Consider the following 24,101-nt stretch of genomic DNA (forward strand, 5'->3'; position numbering starts at 1 on the left):
GAGAAAGCATTTGAATACTTGTGGCCTACTTTCAAAGTCTAACTGTTGGGTAATGTCCAGAAGACATTAGTGCAGCAAGTGCTACTATTAGCTAGAATGGGAGGGGGAATGGTTTATCAGTTAAGGCACAGCACAGGCAATGAAACAATTAAACCATTAGCTGTATTATTTGATGACAACCCTTTGGGATGCCAGATACCTCTTAACTCCTATGGGAAGCAGGAAGCAACTGTTGAACAAAACAGCTCCTGACTGTATTGGCTCCCTCACTTCCTTTTGGATGAAAATGTATGGTATGTAAGTCCTAACAAACATTAAAGAACTGGAAAAACTAGTTTACCATATTAAGGCAAACAGTTCTGCATTGGCCAACAGAAGAACATAATCGGCCTTCTGTGCCTATAGTTGAAAATTCTGTAACTACAGTAAAACTGCCAGGATTCTATGAACTGTTTCAAAGCATGACACTTCTTTGCTACTCAGGTAATTTTTCAGACTGTCTGATACCCACTTCTTTTCATGTTCTCCTTGTGTTGTCTGCAGAGTACTTTAAAAGACCAAAGTTTAACTCTGCAATTGCAGATACCAGATCCTTAGATGTGACGATCAGCATTAGAAACAAGTAAACTACATCTACTGTTTCTACTTTCTCCCCCCTCCCCCCCCCAAAAAAAAGCAGTTCAGGTGTTATATAGCAGAAGGTTCAGGGGTAGCATCATAGTTTATAGATTGGGTTGCCCATTTTAGAATATAAAACAGTCACAAAGAACTGCATGGGGAAGTAACATTATAGACATTCATTATAGACATTCATTATTAACACTTGGAGAATTTTAGTTTTTCCAGTCATACACTTATTACTTCGTTTTTTCATAATGTTAATTTTTCTGCTATAGGACCTTTGAAATTGGTATCTTGGGATAATATGACTCTAAAATATATTATTTGGTTCCAAATTATTTCAAGACAATAGAGCCTTCAACTTAGACATTTACTTTGCAACTGCATGCTCACAAAATATACTAGAAATGAATAATATTCTTTTTGTAAAATTAGTAGGTGACCTCGCTACATACTTTTTAGATGAACAGATGGACATAGGCTTTGCTTATAAGTTATGTTAGACTTCTGTAACATTATACATATATGAAACAATTTGATAACTGTACAAAAACCCAACTTAAGGCACAGCAAGTTAATACAATACAGAATACAGAAAAGTCATCAAGCAGCCAACCCAAAATGCCGGCCTTGTAAGCAGGACATTAAAATTCACAACTTAAATAATTAATAAGTTTACTATTGTACAATACAAATGAAAAGGTATTAGGATTCCTCTTTCCACTGCTGTGCAGCTAAAAGACTGCCTTTTAAACTTTGTGTTGGAAAATGATTATCCTTTACAACAGCAAATGAGCTAGCAAATGCTATTTAATTTTCCTAGCTATGCAAATTTATAACTGTATTGGCTTCTCAGATATAATTTTAAACATGAATTAAACTTCATTTCTTTACTAAATTCATCTCTTTAGACAAGGAAAAAAACTGGGAACCATGTTTTCCATTTTTGAGTCAGAAAGTAAGGTTATTTTCACTTTATGTGAATTCTAAGACATGCACGAAAGATTTGTTTTAATCTAGATTTCATAAATGATATAAAAAAGCATGAACCTCTGGAAAAGTGAGAAGCACTTATAGCTCTCCAGGATGTCTGAAGTTAGACATCTACACAAACTTTAACTGTTACTCATAAAAGTAGTATGCTGCATTCACCCTGGTATTTTTTTCAGATTTTGTGATGTTCTACATGGTTTCAATTACTTTATAGAAATCAATAATTTACAAGATAAATTATTCAGCTTGGATCAAGTTTTTCAATAATACAATATTTCCAAACCAACCAGTTACCTAATTTGGCAGGAACTATGTGGCTGTACCAATGGATTGTTTTAGAAGACAAATGCTGCTTCTGCTAAAAAGAAACAGATGAACTGATAACAGACAAAATTAAGGAATGCTACACAATGCATACTCTGAACGTCACTAGATTTCAATGTGTTCTTTATCCATAAACTATAGCATCTTTGTGTCTTTTATAGCTAGACTGAAAAAGAGTTTATCTGCCTAGTGGCAGATTAGCATATCTCTCTTCCTGCATGATTTTGGTAATCTTCCAAGATGACCAATGAGCACTGGAAAACCTTGCAGAGCAAAAACAGAAGCAACAAAATACATGTGAAGAATCTAGTTTCATAAAAGAAAACTTTAGGCAGGAATAATGGATGTTTGGGGCAGGAACAATAAGGGCCAACTGGCTAAGTGCAGGCAAGAGGTGATTTCATGTACATGGTAAACTGAAAAAGCTTACTTTTTAATGACATGGCCTTACCTAACAATTATGGAACAGCTTTACTTGTCCACTGTTAGATACAGAACAAGTATTTAGATCAGAGAGCAAAACTAACAAACTTATTCTAAAAAGACCACCCCTCCCACATGTAGCACTAATTTTTAACTTAGTGCTTCTTACAAGCACTGAGCTTCATGACAGATTACAGATAAGGGCTCTATTCACAAGAAAGGAAGCAAAGTTATTCATAATATGGAAATGTGAGAAGTCTGAATAATCCAGCATAGGGTAAAATGCCAAGTAGCAGTTTTATTTCCCCCTCCAGCCTTTATTTAAATCTTATGAGTTAGTCTCAAAACCAAACTACTACAAGCTGAAGTGGGGGTGGGTTCAGGATGAAGCCAACATGAAATAATGTATCTAGCTTACTATATCTAAAGAAAGCATATGCATGAATCCTAATTAATTTTGTTCTTTTACTAGGTGAAAAAGCATGTCCAAACAACTGAAATACCTACCAATGGTAACTTTTTACAGGAATAGCTCTATAAATCCCTATTAAACAGAAGGTGTGGTTCAAATATTTTACACATACCAACAGGAAGCAGGTCTTCTCTATAAGAGCCACTGGTCATGTACTAAGCACAGAAAAATAAGATGTTTGGCACAGTTTCTAGTTTGCATTTGAATGTTTTTCCCCTACTATATCTAGAATGATAGCTGCATATAAATATGTATTTGGCTATACATAGATTGGCTTTGTGAAAAAGGACCAGTCACACAAAGTCACAAGAGCAGTAATTCAGTAAATGAATTCTCCAGGTATTTCTTGCAACAATGGTTCCTCAAATTTAAACCGCTTGGAAATGGTTTTCTGTTCAACAATGTTATCTTTTTCTGACTGCCTACACTGGCCCAGTGTATATGATGCCACTACAATGAGCTCTTCTGTCACTCCTGAGTCTTCTGTTTTTTCACCATCTGTAGAATTTTCAGAAGCAGAATCTTCTTCATTTACAGTAACAATATTGGCCTCCTCTTCTGTGTCTTTAATCCAGCATATAGTATCAGGAACATCAGTTTGTGCTAGCCAAGAATGTAGCAAGCATTCGTCTGCTGTTGCCCGTTCCCTAGACAGAAAGGGGGTAGCTTAAAGATACTGGCCAAAAAAATTCACAAAATGACTATCAGGTGGCTGGTTACTCAAAAAGGTGTCTACATGGGAGCTATGCCACACTGAAAGCATTTTTCATGCAGTAAAACCTCTTAGCTGGAGTTGCTGTGAACCCGCTGTAAGTCACCCTAAGGAATGTTTTGTGGCACTGTAAACCCAAGTTAAGTGATGGCAGCCAACTTGCATGGTGTGTATTTGCAAACAAGATGTGTCTAGATACAATGCTGTAGCCACCATACTGAAGTTACTTTACGTGACTCAGGACCTGGATCACTGTAAGGCAAATGGCTCCTTAAGACTGCATCTTAAATTTCACAATAATTTAACTACAGATATATAAATATGGGTCTTGATTCTGAATTTTTCAAATACTGAGATATAGGCCTTTCCAAGTAGGCTTTCAAAAAAACAAGATTCACCAGATTTCATTTTAGGCTTAGCTAGAGGAATCTTCCCAGCACGCATGTGTGATGCGCAGAGACCACGATGAAGAAACACCAATTTCTAAAACTTCAAGTAATTTCAAAAAGCTCTCTTCAAAGAGGGCAGTTAGATTAGTAGTATCAAATTAGCAGCCACAACCTGGTTTATGTCACAACTGGAATCCCAACTTACATAATAGGTTATAATGACAACTTGCCTGTTGTGCTAGAAGCTGATGTCATCACTAATGCTGCTACAACAGCAGGCAGTGGCTTTTAAAAGAGCACAATGTGAAAAAGTATGGCCCTTAGTTGCTTGGGGTTTTGAGTATTGAAGTAAATTAGAGGTTCCCGATTATTCAAAGTGCAAGCAGGGCACAGCTGGATGGCTCTCTGTCTGGACTGCTACGTCTGCAATACTGCTTTAGATCTTACAGTACAAGCAGTAATACCACAACTTAGCAGAGGAAAGTATAACACAGACATGAGATTAAAACTGGCTTATTTCAAGGAGGAAAAATTATTCTGGAGGAATACTTGGATCCTGGTTTAATAACCTGTTTGGCTAACATACATTAAAGGAAAACTGAATCCAGAATACATGTGCTAAAATCAGTGTGTGAGGGAAAGTGAGTGGGAGATTCCCATGGGCTCTAATGCTGATTCCTGGCAATGTTCCTTCCAAAGTGAACCAGCAATTTACATTTGCAACTCCTATTTGTGCCTTTCACCGTTTTACAGTAACAGGGAAAAACCTTTACCCACAACTTACTCAGGTTTTTTAACCAGAAGAGATTTGATAAATTCCACAGCAGATTCCGATACAAGATCAAAATCCTCGGAGTAATTTAAATTCATCTGAGATATATTTAAGAATGTTTCTTGCTTATCATTTCCCAAGAAAGGTGATACCCCTGTTAGCATGACATACGTTAGCACTCCAATGCTCCTAAATTAAAAAAACAAAACAAAACAAAACAGAAATAAAATATGTAAGCTTCATGAGAGGCAAACTTGTAGTTTTTAAATAACTGATCAGTAGAGCGTTCTTCTTACCACATATCTGTTGCAGTGCTGATTGGATCATAACTTAGAATTTCTGGAGCTATTTCAGGAAAAAAAATACAGTTTGTTGCAATGCTTTGATACCAAAAAGATAGAATACATTATGAAATTTCCTCACACTTTTCTAGTTTTTACCTATGAAGATACTGGAAGCTTGAGTACTATCAATGTAACTTGCACTAATTTGAACACTTATACATTTTCATGTGGTTTCTTGGGCGTTTTGGATCACTGTCATAGATTAACAAAGGTAATAGACAGATGAGACTCTGACACTTCCTTTTCGTGTAATCCAAGTATGTACATCAAATCCCTATACTACTTGCCCTGAGGATCATATTAGCAACTTGCTAAGAACTTACCCACATATTCAGGTGTTCCCATAATCTCTCTTAGCTCTTCACTATTCTTCATTACTCTGGAAAGACCAAAGTCAACTATCCTAATGTCTCCCAATGGTGATTCACTGGTTAGCAGAATATTCTGGGGCTGAAAAGAATATAGCATTACACATACCACTTTAAAAATAATGAGAAGACAAGTCACTGTCACAAAGTAATTACAATCCAGTGACTGATGGAAGAGATACAACAGAGGGATGGAAATAGGGATAGGGAAATTAAATGATAAAAGATATACCATGTACACGCAAAAAATCCTAGCTTTATTATACCCAAATGAGCTACATGAAGTCCATGTACTCCATAGAGCCCATTTTCTGTTTTGCAAGTCATTTAATTAAATCATTTGATACAGTATTACTGACAAATTAAAGCAGATTTTTGAGCAGTATTTTTCCAGTTTAGTGTTATGAAAAGTCTGTCACCGGGTCTTCTGTGGTGCCCCCTGCCCCAACAAAGGACCTCATAATACACCTGTTTATTTGCTACACCACTGCATGGCTTCTTCCTCACATGACAGAATTCTATGCCCATGGCACACTTCCCACTGTACACAGTTTCTCCCCTATGACCTTAGAAACCCCATTTCTTTACATTACTTCTTCAGCTTCACACCCAGTGTGAGGCAACCACAGTTACTTCATGATAACCTAAATTCCCTTTCAATCATTTCATTAGGAAGTGGCCCAAGGATTATGAAATTTGATTAGTTGTAGGTCTATTATTCATTAAGACATTACAAGTTATTTATGGTCCATGCCATCCACCCACTGGTGTTTTAGGTTCACCTACAGCTATAAATGTGTGAACATTAGAGTAAGAAACTAGTAGTAGAGTCAGAGCCCATGGATCAGTTTGCTCCACGAACTCCAGTAGGGCTGAAGCATCAAGAACTAGAAAGTTTGCAGTTTGGGAGAGCAGGATGTTAGCTTAACTGAAGAACAGTTTAGCACAAGGGCTCAATCAAAGACCACTTCATAAGAAGCTAGCTGGACATTGTCTAGGAAGCTATAGGATTATCCTGTAATCTTCAGAGCTGGAACTCTGAAGGCTAAACCTCTATCCTGCCCTGCTTCACAATTGGTATGGGAAGAAACATGCCAGCTGTACTTCACAAAGTCGCAACTGCACCTTGGAGCATAAAAGTAAAATGGAGCATGCTGGATAGGGGAGGAGCCTCAGGCTGAGGGCTTATGCTGATTCCTATCAGTGCCAAGCATTGAGCACAGGATTATGCCCAAAATGTGAAATCAGAACACCAAATAAAGGAGTAAGAACCTTCTAACATAATAGAGATTGAAGAAGAAATAAAAGTTTTGGGTCTGGATATTTGTCTGAATTCTATAGAACCATACTCTTACCTTCAAGTCAAGGTGAACTACATTATTTCGATGTAAAAATGAAACTCCTTCTAAAATCTGCCTCATGAGACGCTTGACATCATTTTCTTTGAAGGCATCTTCTCTTTCAGCTACACACTGGTCAAAGATTTCTCCTCCGGCAGCACTAAGAAAACACACACACACACACACACACACACACACACACACACACACGGGAATATATAGATATATTCATTTCCAAGAGAAGAAACTTTACACCTAAGGCTTCTCTCTCATAGATTATATATACTCTTAGATTACAGGGTAGGTACATGCTAGCCTCAGACATGATTAACTGTCAAACAAGCAGTTTTTCTTTATTTTGGTAGCCTCTCTAGACATTCACTGAAAGATAGGAACATAGCAATTACAAGTCATTTTTCTAAACTATATGTTTTTGCAAAATCTAAAATGAAAACCTCTGCCCAAGTGTGCATATAATACTGGATTTCATAGAAAAAATGGAAATCAGCCAAACCATTTAGGCTCTTTCAGCTTCATTATTTTTGCAAGAAAGGGTTAAGGGATGCAATCCTATTGAAATACCCATAAGCCTCCAAATTCAGAGACCTGTGGGTATCCAACACAGACCAAGGGGAGCAGAGGAAGCAATTTTCAACTACCTGTCACCTCATTTAGCCAGGGCATCTTGAAAGGTAAGGAAACAATGCAGCAGCTTCAAGATAGCTCATTTTCTGGCCACTCCAGTCTCCTCCCAAAACACTCCTTTAATCTCTCTCTGTGGTCACTTTTCTGACCTCACTTTTCTGACCTCAGAGAACAACTAGTGCAGTTTTTTCTACACTGGCTGTAAGCATGTAGAGCAGGGGTCTTCAAAAACAGGGGGCCTGTTCACTGTTCCTCAGACTGTTTGGGGGCTGGACTATAGTTTGAAAAAAAATATGAACAAATTCCTATGCACACTGCACATATCTTATTTGTAGTGCAAAAAAACCCAGGAAAAACAATACAATATTTAAAATGAACAATTTTAATCAACATAAACTTACTAGTATTTCAATGGGAAGCATGGGCTTGCTTTTGGGTAATGAGATGGTGACACCCCAGAAACGTGTCCACAGCAACACAATGAGTATAAAACTGAAATGATTAGGACCATTTCTGCAGAGAACAATCATAAGCTCATCATGAGCACAGAGCTCATTTATATATGTGGTAGTGTGATCCACAGGGGATCGCTTTTTGGAAAGCGACAATGGACAGGCGGTGGTGAAGCGATCTGTCACCTCCACACCACCTGTTTTAACCGCCATCTCCAATAGCAACCAAAGGACACTAATAAATCTACACTCATATCAGTGCACACCCATAGAAATACATGATGTATGTCATTACAATTTATTTTTCATGAGCAAAAATGAGAATGGGAGATGGAGGGGAGCAACTTCTGAATCTGCTAAAAATTATTATTTTCATTTAAAAAACATAAAATAGCTTTTTAAAAAGAAAAACTCACTGAATATCCACTAGGTCCTGCAACCCAAGTCCATCTCTACAAATTATGTCTCTGCATGTATTTTGTAAAGATGGACTCGGGTTGCAGGACTTAGTGAATATTTTGTGAGTTTCTTTTTTTAAGCTAAAAAATGTTTGCTGTTTGCTCGGGCTGCAGCAGAAGCCCACGATGACGCAGTGCCAACCACTGAAAGGGAGAGCACGACATGAAGGGGATCCATGAGGGCATGCTCAGCTCGGTCGAGGCCTTCCCGGCTCCTTGCTGCCACCCCGCTTCCGAGCCGGAGGAAGGTCCCCTTGCAAGCGCTCACCTGGCTCCAGGAGCGGGAGCAGGAGCGGGAGGCTGGAGAGGCGAGCGCAGGCCGGCTCCCCTGGCTGAGAGGGGGCCATGAGGAGGGAGGTAAGCAGCATGGGGGGGGGGGGGGAAGAAGCATGGCGGCTGCTTGATGGCGACTTGCCCTGAGATGACAGTGGTGGAGGCGTGGGAGCCGCGGCCCCACTCTTGCTCTACCTTGGCTTGTCCACCCCCGGGCTCTGCAAGGCAGCCGCGGCTTGGTCCGCAGCCTGGAGATGTGGCTCATATTTTTGTGGTTAAAAAAAAATGGATTAACCTTATTACATTGAATGTTACAGGGAAATTTGATTATATTTTTCTAACCCTCTATCTTTTTTTAGTGTCTTTGTCTCTCTTTCTTCCCACCGCCCTCCTCTCTTCTGTATTCCTGCTCTGTATTCAGAGGCAACACATGCGTGCAATATGGGGAAGAGCCAAATTGTAACAGTTTCCTTCAACTGCACATGTGCCAGCTCTCTGTTAGTCTTCAAAACTGAAAGAGTTTCAGAGTACGTCTGCACCGGCTAAGAGCTTTTGGACTTGTTCAGAGATTGTTTTCTCTGAACAAGTCCGAAAGCTCTGAGGTGGGCTGGGTAAATCACCTTGACAGGTCGTATCCGGCCCGTGGGCTGTAGTTTGAGGACCCCTAGTGTAGAGGAGTTCTGATTCCAGAGCTAAGGTTCAGAGCACTGTCTTCAGCTTCAAACCCAGGAATCTGAATGATCATATGACTGTTCAGATAATGTTGAGAAGCCACAGAAGCATTCCTCAATCTGATGTGTAACCAAATTTAATATTTGCACTACTGTTTTTATGTAGACAATGTTTTATTGCAGGGGTTATTCTTCCTCATGGTCTCTGTGCATCACACATGTGGGCATTGTCGCGCAGCGCAAGGCCTGGATTGGAGGGAAACCTCTTCAGCTAAACGTCAGGGAGTGGGTAGGGGCCCCCTGCCCCTTCCAGGAACAATCTTATGATGATAAAGTACTCTTCTGTTTAGCAAATATTTGTAAACATTTTCATAGACCAAGTGTCTTCTTTGATTTAAAACACAATTATATGCATGTTTACGTGGAAAAAAATCCTACAGCTCCTAGCATGCCCCAGACATCATGACTAGCTGGGGGATACTGAGAGTTTCAGCCCTTGTCTAAACATGCATAGAATTACACCACTGTGTTAAGGAGTAATAGGTAGTGAGTTACATACCACTGATCTTCAAAACTAGAATACTTTAGAACTTAAAGGCTGTATCCTGCACAAAGATTGTGAAATCTAACTTTAGTCAAAGGAATTTAATCTATCTGGGTACAGTATTACAGCCAAACCTGGCTAAGAAATAACGACCATGGTGGCTGTCACTCAGTTTTGTTTGGTTTTGTTCTGTTTTGGGGGTGAGGCTTATTCTAAATGCAAAGCCCAAGGCAGTACTGACCATACATAATATGGAGTTGAGTTACAAAGAAGTGGGGTTTATTTTCAAGTAAAGAACTGTAGGATTTTGCCCTGATCCAGTTCCTTCAAAAAAAGAAAAGGTGGGGGGGGGGAGGATTTAGTAAACCAAATGTTTTCACCAGTAAGAAGCCATGTAATACATCATTATCAACTAGCAATGTGATCCAGCGGACCAACATGTTTACATCTTCTCTTACTTCAATGCAATATGAAGCTGACCGCAAGGAAATTATTTCACAACTGCAACCACAGTACATCAGTAAAGTAACAACCTGACAGAGACCAAGTTGCCCTATTGTACTTTAGTCATGAACTGGGGAAAGGGAGACGGGAAAAAAAGCATCATTGCAATAAGCGTTGTATGTAATTTATCTGGACAATTAGGCCAACTTTGTGCTACTTACACTCTTTATAATAAACTAAGCAAATGCCATTTATATATTAGAAGCTTTAACATGCAAAAAAGAAAGTGACCAAACTGTCTCTTTAGTATAGAACTCTGCTGCTTTATTTTGGTACTGAAACTCATACACTTTCATTAGTTTTAAACTGATGCACCAAGAACATATTTCTTCTTCCATACTGACCTCTCCCCTTTCTCTCCGTTTACTGAACCATTTTTCTTTGATGTTGGAAAAAGTTGCAACTTAAGGTGTTGCTGTTTTTTTTACTGGGCATATTTGTAAAAATTGAAAACAGTAAAAACTTGCAAAAAAAGAACTGACCAACTCTTACTTAATGTATGCTCACTTAAATACAATTCATTTCAGCAGTCATATTGCAAAAGTCAAACATTGTTTACCACAGACAGCTCTGCCTTTGTATGTCAGGCAGGGTGGAGGAACTTCATTAACAAGTTTGACTGCAGGCTTGGCTACATTATTTGCCTGAGCCTTTCAAATGAACAATTGGATGGAAAAAAAGCTATTCTTAACTTGCTAGTATTTTATCTGTATTTAAATTGCTATTTTATTGCTGCTACTTCTTTGGATTTAGATTTCATTATTTTAAAACCTGTTGTATGTCACTTTGGAAACTTCAAAATGCAACATCTTCCTATATCCTAATTCTCCTCCAGCAGTATTTGAAAACAGTGGAGTGTTCCAGCTATTGCTTGGTGAGGACTTTTACGTTTCATTTTAAAAATGGATAACAAGCAGTAATGTGATGTAAACATGATCCGCTGCCATTCTTCCATGCAAGCTTTTATAATACAGAAAAAGGTTATTAGGATCTGTTCAAATCTTGGTATAAAGACAAAAATGGTAAATGCCTTATGCTGGGGAATGGATAAATGGAGTCTTCATTAGTTCTCCCTGTGGCTTTTTACTATCAATTATGCTATATTTCTGGATTGCCTGGCAGGGTTGGGTTTATGTGGCACAGTGTTATGGTGGCTCCAGTTCTTACCTGGGCAGCCTCAGAAATTGCTGCTAGAGGGGAGATGGCCAAGAATGCGCCCGTCTTTCCTGCAAGAGTGCGCCCATGATTACACACATTTTCCCTGCACAAATGCAACTGCGATCGTGGCCATCTCCCCACAAGGGGGGGGGGGGATCGCTGCGATCTTGGTTGCCACCCAATGTGGAGTTCATGACCCAAGTCAAAATTTTCATGAAATTTTTGTTCGCAATCCGATTTGGTTGTGAACCGAGGCATTCATGAGCCGAGGTACCACTGTGATTCTTCACTAAGGACAGGTATTTGCAGCAGCCAGGAATGCCTTCTGCCAACTTTAGTTGGTAGGCCAGATGCAATTCTATCTAGAGAAATCAGGCCTACCCTCAGTTATGGTTGTCCTAGAGGATGGTCATATCTGGGATTGCCTTTGAAGATGACTCAGAAACTTCTACTGGTTCTGAATGCAGCTGCTGTTAGGGCTAGACAGTTGCCTCATATTACACCAACTATCAGCTGCACTGGCTGCTAGTGCATTTGAAACTAGCACCAGTTGTCAGTGATACACCTTCTTTTTCTTTCTGATGCAAAATATTCAATGTCTATTTGCTTGCATGTATCTTCTTTCTGAAAAAAGCTATTTGTTTTACTGGTGAGTTTTGCCTTCTTTTTATGAGCTGTTTTATATTTTGTATTTCACTATGAGTTGGATTCAGATTTAGGTGTGTGCAACTAGACTGTGTACCCTGCTACACAGAAGCCTGTCCAGCTCACTGAAAATACAGTGGTACCTTGGCTCACGAATGCCTCAGTTCGTGACCAAATCGGATCGCAAACAAAAATTTAAGAAATATTTTTACTCAGGTCGCAAACTCCGCATAAGGTGACGAGCCCAATCGTGCCCATCTCCCCTCCTCCCCCGAGCACGCCCGCGATTGCGCCCATCTATGGCAGCGATCTGGGTTGCGCTCGTGCAGGGAACATGGGCGCGATCACAGTTGTGCTGGGGTGGGGGGGAATGGCTGCAGTCTTTGTTGTTCTTTGTCACTTTGCTTCAATTTTTTGTGATTAAAAAAAATAGTTACAGAATGGATCAACCTTATTTACATTGAACCTTATGGGGAAATTTGACTTGGCTCATGACCAATTTGGGTTACGACTCAAGTTGTGGAATGGATTAAGTTCGTGAGTCAAGGTACCACTGTACAAGGGAAAGTTGGGGGATCTTACTGAATGTTGTGTGGGGAGCTGAGATGAAGGCTGAGAAGTCTTGAAAATTGGGCAGGGCCACCTTCTGTTCATGGAAGGAGCACCTGCCTTATTTTAAGGATCCCCCTTCTGGGTGTACCATAATCTATCCCATTCAGCAGGGACCCCTGACCCTTAGTACAGAATTATCAGGGAATGGAAGGCCTTTCATCAGAAGATAGGAAAAGGGACATCTCCTTCCACCAGTTGTTGCACACACCTAAACTTGGCTCCATGCTCTAAATCATATCTATTTTACAGCAGTGAGCCACCTTTTCAATTTGGTGGAAAGACACAATACAAAACTGTAAGTTCTAAGAATCAGCAAACGAAGCAATGAGGGTCATTCTCTTTAACACCAAACTGAGAACTTGTTGAGATTTGTAACAGTCATATTTCAATGAGTCATTACATTCCAAGAACATTTAAACCAGGCTGTTTCCACTATTTTATGTATTTTATTTATTCTATGATTTTTTTTTGTATTTAGATGCGGGGTTTTAATGATTGTAAGCCGCCCCGAGGCTTATGTGATGGGGGCGGCATATAAGCTGTCTAAATAAATAAATAAATTAGGAATTTGGTCAGTGACAAGAGACTTTTTGCAGTCTATAGTTAAGAGCTTAGAAATAATACATATTTAAAGGCAGACCATTTGATAATAGTCCAAAGTACCAGTTATGACGACTACTCCGCTGCAAATCTTATGCCTTTGCAACTTCAAGAACAGATTACTGTGCCCTACAGAACCACCTACAAACAATAGTTATGAACTTCAGCTGACTGAGAACCCAGTCTTATTTTTCAAAAGCATCTGTGTCCTATCCAGATGCTTGCAGTGTTTCAGCATTTGTGCTGGTTTCAGCATTTGTGCAGTGTTTCAGCATTTGTCTTCTAGTTTAAGCTTTCAACTCTGAGCCGCATTCATTAAAACTGATTTTAAAAGAATAAAGTCCAGTGTGATCAATGGGACTTTCTGAATTCTGTGTAAACTTTCTGAATACTGGTTTGAATTGCGTATGTCTAAAGACATTGCATATACCATTTACATTCACTGAACTGGGGATTATCCAACTCATAGCCACTACATTAAGAACAGTTAGCTAAGAATGTGACCCTAGCTGGAATCTTGCCTCACACCCAAGTATTTACAAGATAATCTCTATTCTCTCAGCTGCAACCACAATTACAAAATAGGTATAGGAATATCAGTCCACCTCACCAACATGTAGAATAGATTACTGAGATTATGCCTACGGAGCATTTAAAACACTTGACATGCACTATTTAAATGCTAAGTGTACATCATTTGCATAATACATTTCAAGTATTCAGTTATAATAATCAGGATTACAAAACATACTGTTAATTATTCCATCTGTGTACCAAGCCCAAATTGCATGGCAGATTGGTTATATATCTTATAGCTATGAACTCACTTTTCAGGGAACCCGGGCAAACCTGAGTCACTTTTTAGAACCGGTGAAAGATACTTTTGGTTTCTGTTTGGTAGTGAGGCTTAAACTGCCATGGACAAAACATTACACCCAATATTTATCTGGATGTATGCAGTTTTTAAATATGTAATCTACCCAAAGCTCCTGAGATATGCCAAGATTATCAGAATAAATAAGCAGTAAATTGGACCAGTGTCAGAAATACGCCATTTTCAAATAATACATACATTATTTATTGAAACTCATCACTCTATAAATATACATTATCATAATTAAATTATACTTACTATTCCAAAACCAAAATCATTTCTGTTGGAGTTTCATATATTTCATGTAAGTTAATAACCCAATGATTGCGTTGTGCCAGTTCCAGAACCGCAATCTCATGAATAATCTCCATCCTGCAATCTTGTCCCTTTCTTCTTTTTCTCATGAATTTTGCTGCAAACTCTTTTTCGGTCTCTTTCTTCACACACTTCTTTACCACTGCAAATTTCCCCCTAGAATTAGAGGAAAGGAGGAAGAAACAGTCAGATGAATATAGCTTTACACTAAAATTGCTATTCAGCAAATGCAAAACACTTGCCAGTATCTAAGGATGCTTCCAGACCACGATTAGGCAACTCAAATGTTGAAGTTCCCATCTGGAGGTTTCCTAAAAGACACCCATGTATTCAATACCCATGGTTCATTCAACCTGGAGGCTATAACAACTGAAAGTCTTCAGGATAGTGTTTTCAGATGCAAAGATTCTCCATGCAATCACTGGTGTTAACACAGTAAGCTATTCTCAAATGTTACCATTTTGTGTGGAACTATTTCAGAGACCTCACTGTATGGTCTGCAATGTCAGTTTAGCCCTCACTCAAAAGGGACAGCCATGGAAAGCATTTCACTTCCTGTCTGATATGGCTTGCTCAGGAGCAGGGATGGAAATATCTCCTCAGTTCCATTTGGCTGGTCTCTGCAATATCTATGTAACAGAATTGTCAGAGCACATCAAAGTTAATGCCATAATAAATTTGTTTGTCTTTTAAGGTGCTGCAAGACTGTTTTATTTTCTGTGTTGGTATACATAGAATGTACCCTTTCTCTGCAGTTTACTAGACAATGCAGCCAGTTTCAACTCCCCACCAAAGCAAAATGTGATTCCCATCCCAACAGTACAAATTAGTCTTAGCTGCAGCTTATTTTTTCCTACTAAAAAAAATGGAGAAGTCTATTTTTGCAAAAGACAAAGTGTGCAAGGATGTACCCTGCAAGTCCTTAGGAAAATCACATGTGGCATAATAGCACCATGGCCATTTAACTTATACTCCACAAATCCAGATTTGTGCTAATATGGTTTTGCCCTACTTACAAATATTAATTTGTAATTTAATACCACCACAAGTTTCTCAACGGTTACTGATACCATTAAGACTACTCAGATATATATAGGATTTGCTTTGGCATACAAAAGCAGAAGAAATGTTTGCCTCTTAACTCTTCATGGTGTAAAACTACTAATTTCTCTTGTTTGTGCAGGCAGCAAAACTTTCCAATTGAAATTTGAAACATGAGATAGCCTAAACCTATGTCACTACTATATTTAATATAGTTCAAACATACTTAAGACTGGTCTTGAATTAGTATTTAAAAACCTCACATTCATAATATCTTTTCCTTACTTAAAATAATCCCCAAGACTGTAGTCCCACACACATGTAGTTGGCCATGCAAGCTCCAATGAAACCCATGATAATTAGATACAAATAAATATAATTAAGCACAGGGTGGGAGAATTTACTAGTAAGAGGTAAATCAGGAGGAAGCAGATGAAGCACTACGGGAATACAGATTATTTCTTCTGAGGAAAGGAGGGTGTTCTTCAGTTGAATAAGTGCTAGATTTATTTATTTATTTGCTATTTAAAAGAAGAAATAATTGGTAAAGTTAATGGTTTCATTACCCAAATCTGATGGCTGCAATATGGCAGTGGGTAAAAAACTGAATGGTTTCACTGGAATTCAAAGTTGTATTAGAGAGCTCAAGGTCATTTCTTGAGACTACCAACCTCAGAGGCATGGTTTAAGTTGGCATGCCTCCTAGCTTGAAGAAAAGAAACAAAGACTCTTCTGATTGCAAGTCAAGCTCAATAAGCAAAATGCTTTTACGTCATATGTTTACCCACTTTCTGGTTGTCATGGGTTCTGCTAGTGAACAACTGAGAATGTGATATCAAATAATAGTTTCTTAAAGTAATCTACAACATCCTGTCACTATTTTGAATGCTTCACTTATTAATAGTAACTTCAGTAAGAAAATTAATCTTTTTGAAGTAGCGAAAGGGAGTCTGAAAGCAATGGAATTGCATTTGATTATGCAAAGAATTAATTCTAGACCTGAGCTATTTCTTTGGGGTATATTCACTGTGTACCCATTACAATCTTGAATTTTGAGAAAAAACATTTTAAGCTTCTTCTAGCAGTTCTTCTATTCCCAGTCTTATCTCTCCCTACACTTTCTCAAATGAATGTTTTACAGTTTCTTTCACACTGTAAACTTAAATGTGTTTACTTCAAAATAAGTCCCACACAATTCAATGAATCAAATTCCTTAGGAGGTAGGAACTCACCAGGAGAGGAAAGTTTGATGTTACGTCTGAATGAAGAATCACGTTTTGGTAAATCCCCTAACAAGTCCGAATTTGAAACCAGTTAAAATTTGAAGCCAGGAGGTATGTTTGGTCATAAAGCTAAGTTTTGTTTTTTTTCTGGCTCACACTTGCTCAAGAAAGACTAGGAGTCTTCAGAATTTTGATGTAGCATTTTGTGCTAACGTAGGCATTCTCAAAGTAATGTGAAGTAGTACTAAACTTTACTAATATCAATATAATCAGTAAAAAATATTTGTGATATAACCTAGATATGATTACTAAGAATTGGCCATTTTGCTGTGCCAACAATTCATTTTGGGAGTCTGCAAGGGTAGTTTAATTTACAGTACAGGTACATTTCTCTGTCACCTGGATTACCCATTTGCTTGCTAGCTAATTAAATTTTTAAGCAGAATTTCCTAATTTCCAGCAGGACAAGCTAGGAAAGTGGGAATTAATATTCTGTAATCATTAAAATGGACAATGGGAAAACTCTCCTACATTGGTGTTCCCTAATTGCCTTTGGATGGGCCTGCCTTACAGCAACTCCCCTCTGAGGAATGGTTACAACTGGGATTTAGTTTAGAAAAACAGTAAGGGGTGATGTGATAGAGGTGTTTAAAATTATGCATGGTGTGGAGAAAGTGAAGAGACATTTTATTTTATATCATGTATTACTTGTTATGCACTGCTGATCTTCATCACTAGCAGTAGGGTGTTAATCCTCCCCAGTGCTGATTATTTTTCTACATTTAAAGGAAAGGACTGCAGTTGCTGTTTTGGAAATTCTTCTGCCATTTGTCTTTGTACTTGAACCTATGCTCAAGGTCAATGAAGACTGGGAGCATACTTCAGATTTCTGGAATCCTGCAAGTCCATCTTCACTTTTAGTGATAGCTTGTTGTTGTTAGTTGCAAAGTCGCATCCAACCCATCATGGCCCCATGGACAACATTCCTCCAGGCCTTCCTGTCCTCCACCATCCCCCAGAGTCCACTTAAGCTCACACAGACTGCTTCAGTGACTCCATCTAGCCACCTCATTCTCTGCCACCCCCTTCTTCTTTTGCCGTCAGTTGTTCCCAGCATTAAAGCTCATGGACAGTACCAAAAGTGATAGCTTAGTCATTATTAATTTCTTTCATGACTGCATTCCATGTTGATCTTATTTCCTTAGAAGACTTATATTAAAATAAGTTGTTACTAGGGGATAACATGCCTCAGGAAAAAAATCTATATTTTGGCATGATAAGCAAACCCATAAAACTGCAGAAACTGATGGTCACTACAACATATTTATCCTATCACTACTGTTCCAATATATAATGTGCTGCCCAAGATACAGGAATGATATAATCAAAATAAACCAATACAAGAGGCATCCTATCTAGAATTAGATGTATCTCCAGAGATATTCAGATATGGTTGCAGTGCTATGGATGACAGCATTGTGTTCTCCATACATATTTGAAAATTAAAACCATTAAGTAATAGGCAGCTACTAGTACTATTTCTTCTAAAGTTTTTGATATTCTCTAGCGCATGGGTCCTCAAACTATGGCCCACGGTCTGGAACCGGCCCATCATGCTCATTTATCCGGCCCGCCTCAGAGGTTTTGGGCTTGCCGCACCTGCCGCCAGTGAGGCAGCAGCTTGCTTGTGCAGAGATCATTTTGGACTCGCTCGGAGAACACAATCTCTATGCAAGCAAACTGCTGCCTCGCCGCATGCGCCCGCCTCGCCGCACGTGTCCACCCTGTCTCACCTCGCTGCGTGTGTGCTGCCCCAGCCCCCTCACTGGCCCGCACCCGGCACCGCCTTGCCGGCCCGCACCCACTGCCAGCACCTTTCAATTGGCCCCGTTGAAAAAGTTTGAGGACCCCTGCTCTAGCAAATCCTAATTAGCCTGCACCAGGGAAAGGGAACCTTCTGTCTTCCAAAATGTCCAATTCCCAAGCCAGCATGACCAGTGGATACTAGGAGCTGCTATACAACAGCTTGAAGTAGCAGCATAAGTTCCTAATCCCTGCCCTGGATTCTTCCTTTCTCTTCCTCGCCCAAGTAATACTATACAGTCTACCACAAACTTTAGTTTGGTAGTATCAGCTATGTTTTTAACAGACCACTTTCTTTGTAGTCACTATTGCATATACTATTGTACTGGATATACCATTCAAGTCTATACTTCTGTAATACCTAGCATTACACAAAGTGTCTTTTAAACAGGTACCAGATGTATTTTACGGCCCTAATTAATTGCATTTTAAATGAAAGAAGACTTGAATAGTATCCTACTGATTATCTTCAAGGGCCAGAGGAGAGAAATGAACTTTTGCAAGACAGCATAGTTGACAGTGTGTGCTCTCATTCACAGAATGAAGAAAACAGACAATAAACTACCACATTAAAGAGTTACTACAACTTGTTCATTTGCAATACCTGTCAAAATTGAAAGTGCAAATATAAAGAAATGCAAACAGCTCCCAAGCTAGATTCAGTCAAACTGAAACAATAACTAAATAGGAAAGTCGGCTTGACTTTAAGACCTTTTTTTTTTTGCAAAAATTTGTTCAAATACACATGCTTTCATTAAGCCGGGGTGGAGGTCCTTTAAGTTGAAGGATGCCTTAGTGAAAAGTGGTTGTAGCTACCTATCAGCAATGGGCTGGACCAAAATCAAGAGTATGTGTATTTTCCCCTTTGCTTCTCCCTACTTTCCCCCCTTGATCATCCAATCCACTCTTTCACTCCACACAAGTCCATCCATGTGTGTGCACACTCTCTCTCAAGCATACCCCTCCATCCATCCGGCATTCATTCTTTCTCTCAGACACACCCCCCCATCTATAAACACACTCACTTGCCCTCTCTTAGGAAGATACAATTTAAATAATAAGAGAGAAACAGAATGTGATTATCACCACAAAGAGTGGGGGGCGGGCAGGGGGAGAGAGAGAGAGGGAGTGTGCATGTGTGCAAGCAGGAACCAGGCAGGACCACATTCCAGCTTGGAATGAGCTGTGAGCTGATTGCAGAGAATGGTAGTCAGACATGTCTTTCTATGTCACTCTAGCCACACTGATCAAGTCTCCAAGCTCCCATGTGCACCTACTTGCCCCCAGTATCCTTGTTCGCAAAACACCTACTCTTTTCTCTTATTCTCTTATTCTCTATGTTCCATGGGCATAGTCACAAGCCTGAGAAAAAGAGAATACTGAGGTGTATCTTATTTGCTTCACAAGGAAGAGGGGAAGGTTGTAGGTCAAATGCAAACATTTCCTGTGTCATATATAGTGTGGAGGTTGCTAGCTCCCCATCCTTACAGTAAACATTCTGTCCAATTATGTTTGTTTCATTAACTATTACCCTTCCATCACTAACAAGCCAACGGTCTGATCCTAATGATAGAACAATATATTGTGTATGTAGATTTGTGTCAACATAGCTCCTTTGGGATGGTACACAGGAAAGTCTTCGTTTTGCCTCTGCTCATTTCCATGCCATGGGGAAGAACTGTTCCATGTCATTTCTTACAACAGGCAGCTACCTATGAAAAACGTGCACATCTGAATCTGACTTGCTGCACCTGGCCAGTTAACATAGCCTTCATTTTATATGCCTCAAATGACTCTTTGAAAGAAACATACAGATTAGGCCTTACATATTTTCAGGCATTAAGAAATTATAGTTTGCATACTTCAGGCCACTAAACATAAATGTGTGTATATCATTTGTAGCATTATTGATTCCAAAAACCAATATACTCTAGAAAACAATCATTTCATTGGACTGTCTTTGGAAAAATGCATGCAAGCTTTTGAACCACAGAAAGATGTTTAGGAGAACAGAATGCAATACACATGTACATTTGATTAAAGCACCTTTCATTTAATTTTAAAGGTTCTGAGGCTGTACTTACTTTGCACTTAATTTCATTATCAACAAGACTTGCTGAGATAAAATTTGATGACCCTGCATAGGGGCAGAGCCACCAGAAAAGTTACAAATTTTTTTCTTTGCCACTCATCTGCACATTCAGAAATTCTCAACCAAGCTTCAATTGGCAAAAATACTTGGGCTACAATCCTGTAAAAAATTTCACATCAGCAGGATAAGCTTTCTGACTGATCTGTGACAGGGCCACTATGGTGTAGTTGTTAAGAGTGCTGGACTGGGACTCAAGATCTGGGTTCTGGTTCCCATTCAACCATGAATGTCTTAGGACCTGTCACTGTCTCTCAGTCTAACTACTGCACAGGGCTGTTGTGAGGATAAACAGGAGAGGAGTTTATATAAGCTACCCCAAGTTCCTTGCAAAAGGATTTGGATGTTAAATGTAATAAAATAACCTCAAAATGATGCAAAACACAGATTAATAGAACAAGATGTTTTAATCAGCAGACCACAATCTCTATCTATCCTGAGGGTAAGCATGCACATACTTAACTTTCTCATTGAAATCTTCATTTCTAACCTCAGCAGGATTGTGCCCCAACCATTTAAAATTGACCAGCACTAATAAATCAGGCGATCAACAGTAAAGGGTGCAAGTATTTATTTTTTTTAAAGCCTGTTTTATTCCTGGTATATTACTATGATACAGATAAATATTTTATTTTTCAATTCGTTGTGAGCCATCCCGAGATGCATTGCATATGGGACAGCATATAAAAAGTTTTAAATAAATATTTTTTCTAATTTTTACATATTTCATTGTGTCTAAAATCTGTCTAAAATCTATTTTCAGATTTTAGAAAATCTGTATATCATCCACTGCAATATAGCATATGAAGTATGATGATAAAATATATCAGAATAGCATACAATATATAAACAGTGCATATTTTTATTTTTAAAAACCCAGCAAGAACTGCAAGAAGAAAACAATGCCTGCAGTACAAATAACCTAAGCCTTCATATTGGAACAACTTACAACTCATCCTTATTAAACAAGGATGATACACTGAAGTTGCCATTCAAAATAAAAAAGATTCTTCAAGGTTGAGCATACTTCAGTCACACTGGTCTTTACAAGAGTCCAAAGTCAAAACTTTGATCCTTACAAATAAATTTTAGAATAGCATACTGGGCTTGCTTATGCTTTCTGACTCAGACTAAATGCTCCCAAGCTCATCCCTATCTTTACAGCAGTCCTAGGTCCATAAACATTAATGGCAATCAGCCAAGACTCGAACAAAGTCAAAATATAACATCTGTATGCCCTCAGTCCTAGCTATTTAAAAGCAAATGAGAAAGTCCCTGACATTATTTTATAAATGCCACTTCTATCAAAATTCAAACAGAGAGGGAATGTTGTCACTATATTTCTATGCTTAAACACAATTGCTTTTATATACAGATCATACTCAGAGATAAAATTTTCTTAGTCCCTTAATGGTCATAGGACACTTAATAGTGAGCAAATGTTATATTACATGGAACAGGTGATATTCTGATGTACCTCATGAATTTTGGCCTACCAAGATACCTCATGAATTCTGAATTTAGACACAGTCACTACCACTGAGATTCTCCTAAAAGAGTATTATTTTCTGGCTCAGCTCATACACAAATTTGACAGATCACATACGCACACAAACATGTATACATGCACAGTCATACATATTTGTATTTATCTCAGTATATACCTATTTGGGTATTTATGGAGGAACCTAAAGGTGTCTGTCAAAAGTTGTGACATAAATAGAATCTTTACATTTTGATCCTAACTCGACGAAACAATTTCAAGTACCTCTGTGTACTATTTCATGCTTTTCCTATAATTTAAAGGATAAATAAAATACCCATTTTTGGTAAACCTATCTTAACTCTTAAGGCACTACTGATGTTCAAAGCTATACCACAGACAAATTACATTCTTCCTATTCAAGATGTGAAATGAGCAAGTTACAATGTTCTTGCACACTGCAGCATAATTAGTAAGGCTGTAGGAGTAAGGGCAGATATGATATTCAATGGCTGGGGCCACTGCAGCCACACGAGTCAGGGTCAGTCCCTTAGTTCAAGTAGAGCCCAAATGCGTCCTTTTCCCTTCTCCCAGGTAAGTGGATCGCTGACAACTTATACAAAGAAAAAGCCAAGTGTCACAGGTCCCGACAATACTGGAGTAAAGGGAAAAATGACGGGGTTGGGCAAGCGAAGCAAACAAGCGCAATCTGTCTGTTTTATGAAGAAACACTGCACACCGCAGGGCACCCCCCACCCCATGGCAGGCATTTCCTTGCACCCTTCCAGAAGGGGGAGAGAGCGAGCAAAGAAAGGGCCGTGAGCAGACAGCTCCTTCAGCTCACGAATCACTTCACGAACGAAACGAAATCTTCGTGCAAACTTCAAACCAGTAGCCCAGGGGTTGCTAGGATGGATGTTAGGAGAGACAAGGCTGTTGACGTTGCAGACTTCGCCAACCTTACGGACGGCGGGACAGCAACCGGGGCTGCGTGAGGCGGGTCAGTTTAGGACTCCCTCCCCCCCACCGGCCCTTGAGACGAGACAAGCTTCCCACGACTCCTTCGCGCCGTCGCCTCCCGTGCATTACCCCTCCCCTCCCCTTCCTGGCTTCTCCGAAACGACACAGCCGAAAAAGACGTGACCTTTAGCTAAATCTGAAGTTTCCATCACTCGTTTGAGGGCGCCATTAGTGGTCGACACGCTTCCCCAGCCCCTCCAGCCGCCAGAACAGACACGGGCGCGTGGAAAAACGGTCGTCGGGAAGCTCCGGCACGCCTCACTCACCTGCCAAGCTCGCGGCCGGGGCTGAGGCTGTAGCGCTCCTGGAAGGGCTCGGTGAGGATGGGGGTGCGAATCTCCGTCAAAAGTCCTCGGCGCCGCTGCTGGTGGGGGGCGCGGCTCCCGCGGGAGCGGGTCGGTGGGGGCGGCGGCGGCTTCTCCTCGGGACTCATGGCGAGCGAAAGTCGGAGAAGAGCTGCGTCCTGACCAACGCCCCTTCTTTCTCTCTCTCTCTCTCTCTCTCCCTCACCTCACTCACCACCCAACTGCTGCGGGAAGAGAGCCGCGGCGTCCCGCTCGAACTCGAACCAGCAGCTGCCGGGCACGGAGGGCGGCTGCGCCGTGGAAAGATCCGCCGCTGCACGCGCTCCGTCTGACTGGCAGCTGGAGAGAAGCGAGCGAAAGCCCCGCCTCTCCGCCCAACCCCTCCCAACCACATCCTCGTCCCGTCATAACCTAACCGCCTTACCTGCGAAAAAGAAGAGGCGGGGCGGGGGGGGGGAGCGGATAGAGAACAGCTTTGGGTCGACGGTTCATCAGCGCCACCTGCCGG

General features: G+C 39.9%; 1 protein-coding gene across 1 annotated transcript; it reads right to left on the bottom strand.

Annotated features, from left to right (window-relative positions):
- Nucleotides 1–702: 702 nt before the first annotated feature.
- STK17A (serine/threonine kinase 17a) lies at nucleotides 703–23,910 on the bottom strand. The gene is made up of 7 exons (XM_044454008.1): nucleotides 23,555–23,910; nucleotides 14,453–14,665; nucleotides 6,774–6,918; nucleotides 5,374–5,500; nucleotides 5,003–5,051; nucleotides 4,719–4,895; nucleotides 703–3,480 (listed from the first exon to the last, which is right to left on the bottom strand). Exons 1-7 carry the CDS (start codon nucleotides 23,719–23,721, stop codon nucleotides 3,153–3,155), a joined length of 1,206 nt encoding a protein of 401 aa, XP_044309943.1. The 5' UTR covers nucleotides 23,722–23,910; the 3' UTR covers nucleotides 703–3,152.
- Nucleotides 23,911–24,101: the final 191 nt, after the last annotated feature.

Source organism: Varanus komodoensis, unplaced genomic scaffold (assembly GCF_004798865.1).
Source record: "Varanus komodoensis strain SLA01 unplaced genomic scaffold, ASM479886v1 scaffold10, whole genome shotgun sequence".
In the NCBI taxonomy this organism is placed as follows: domain Eukaryota; kingdom Metazoa; phylum Chordata; class Lepidosauria; order Squamata; family Varanidae; genus Varanus; species Varanus komodoensis.

Coding starts and splice junctions, on each gene's coding strand:
- STK17A (XM_044454008.1), bottom strand. CDS start 23,721: ATGAGTCCCGAGGAGAAGCCGCCGCCGCCCCCACCGACCCGCTCCCGC. Junction 4,896..5,002: donor AGCACTGCAACAGATATGTG/GTAAGAAGAACG, acceptor TTTTTAATTTAG/GAGCATTGGAGTGCTAACGT. Junction 3,481..4,718: donor CTTCTGGTTAAAAAACCTGA/GTAAGTTGTGGG, acceptor CTTTCTGTCTAG/GGAACGGGCAACAGCAGACG.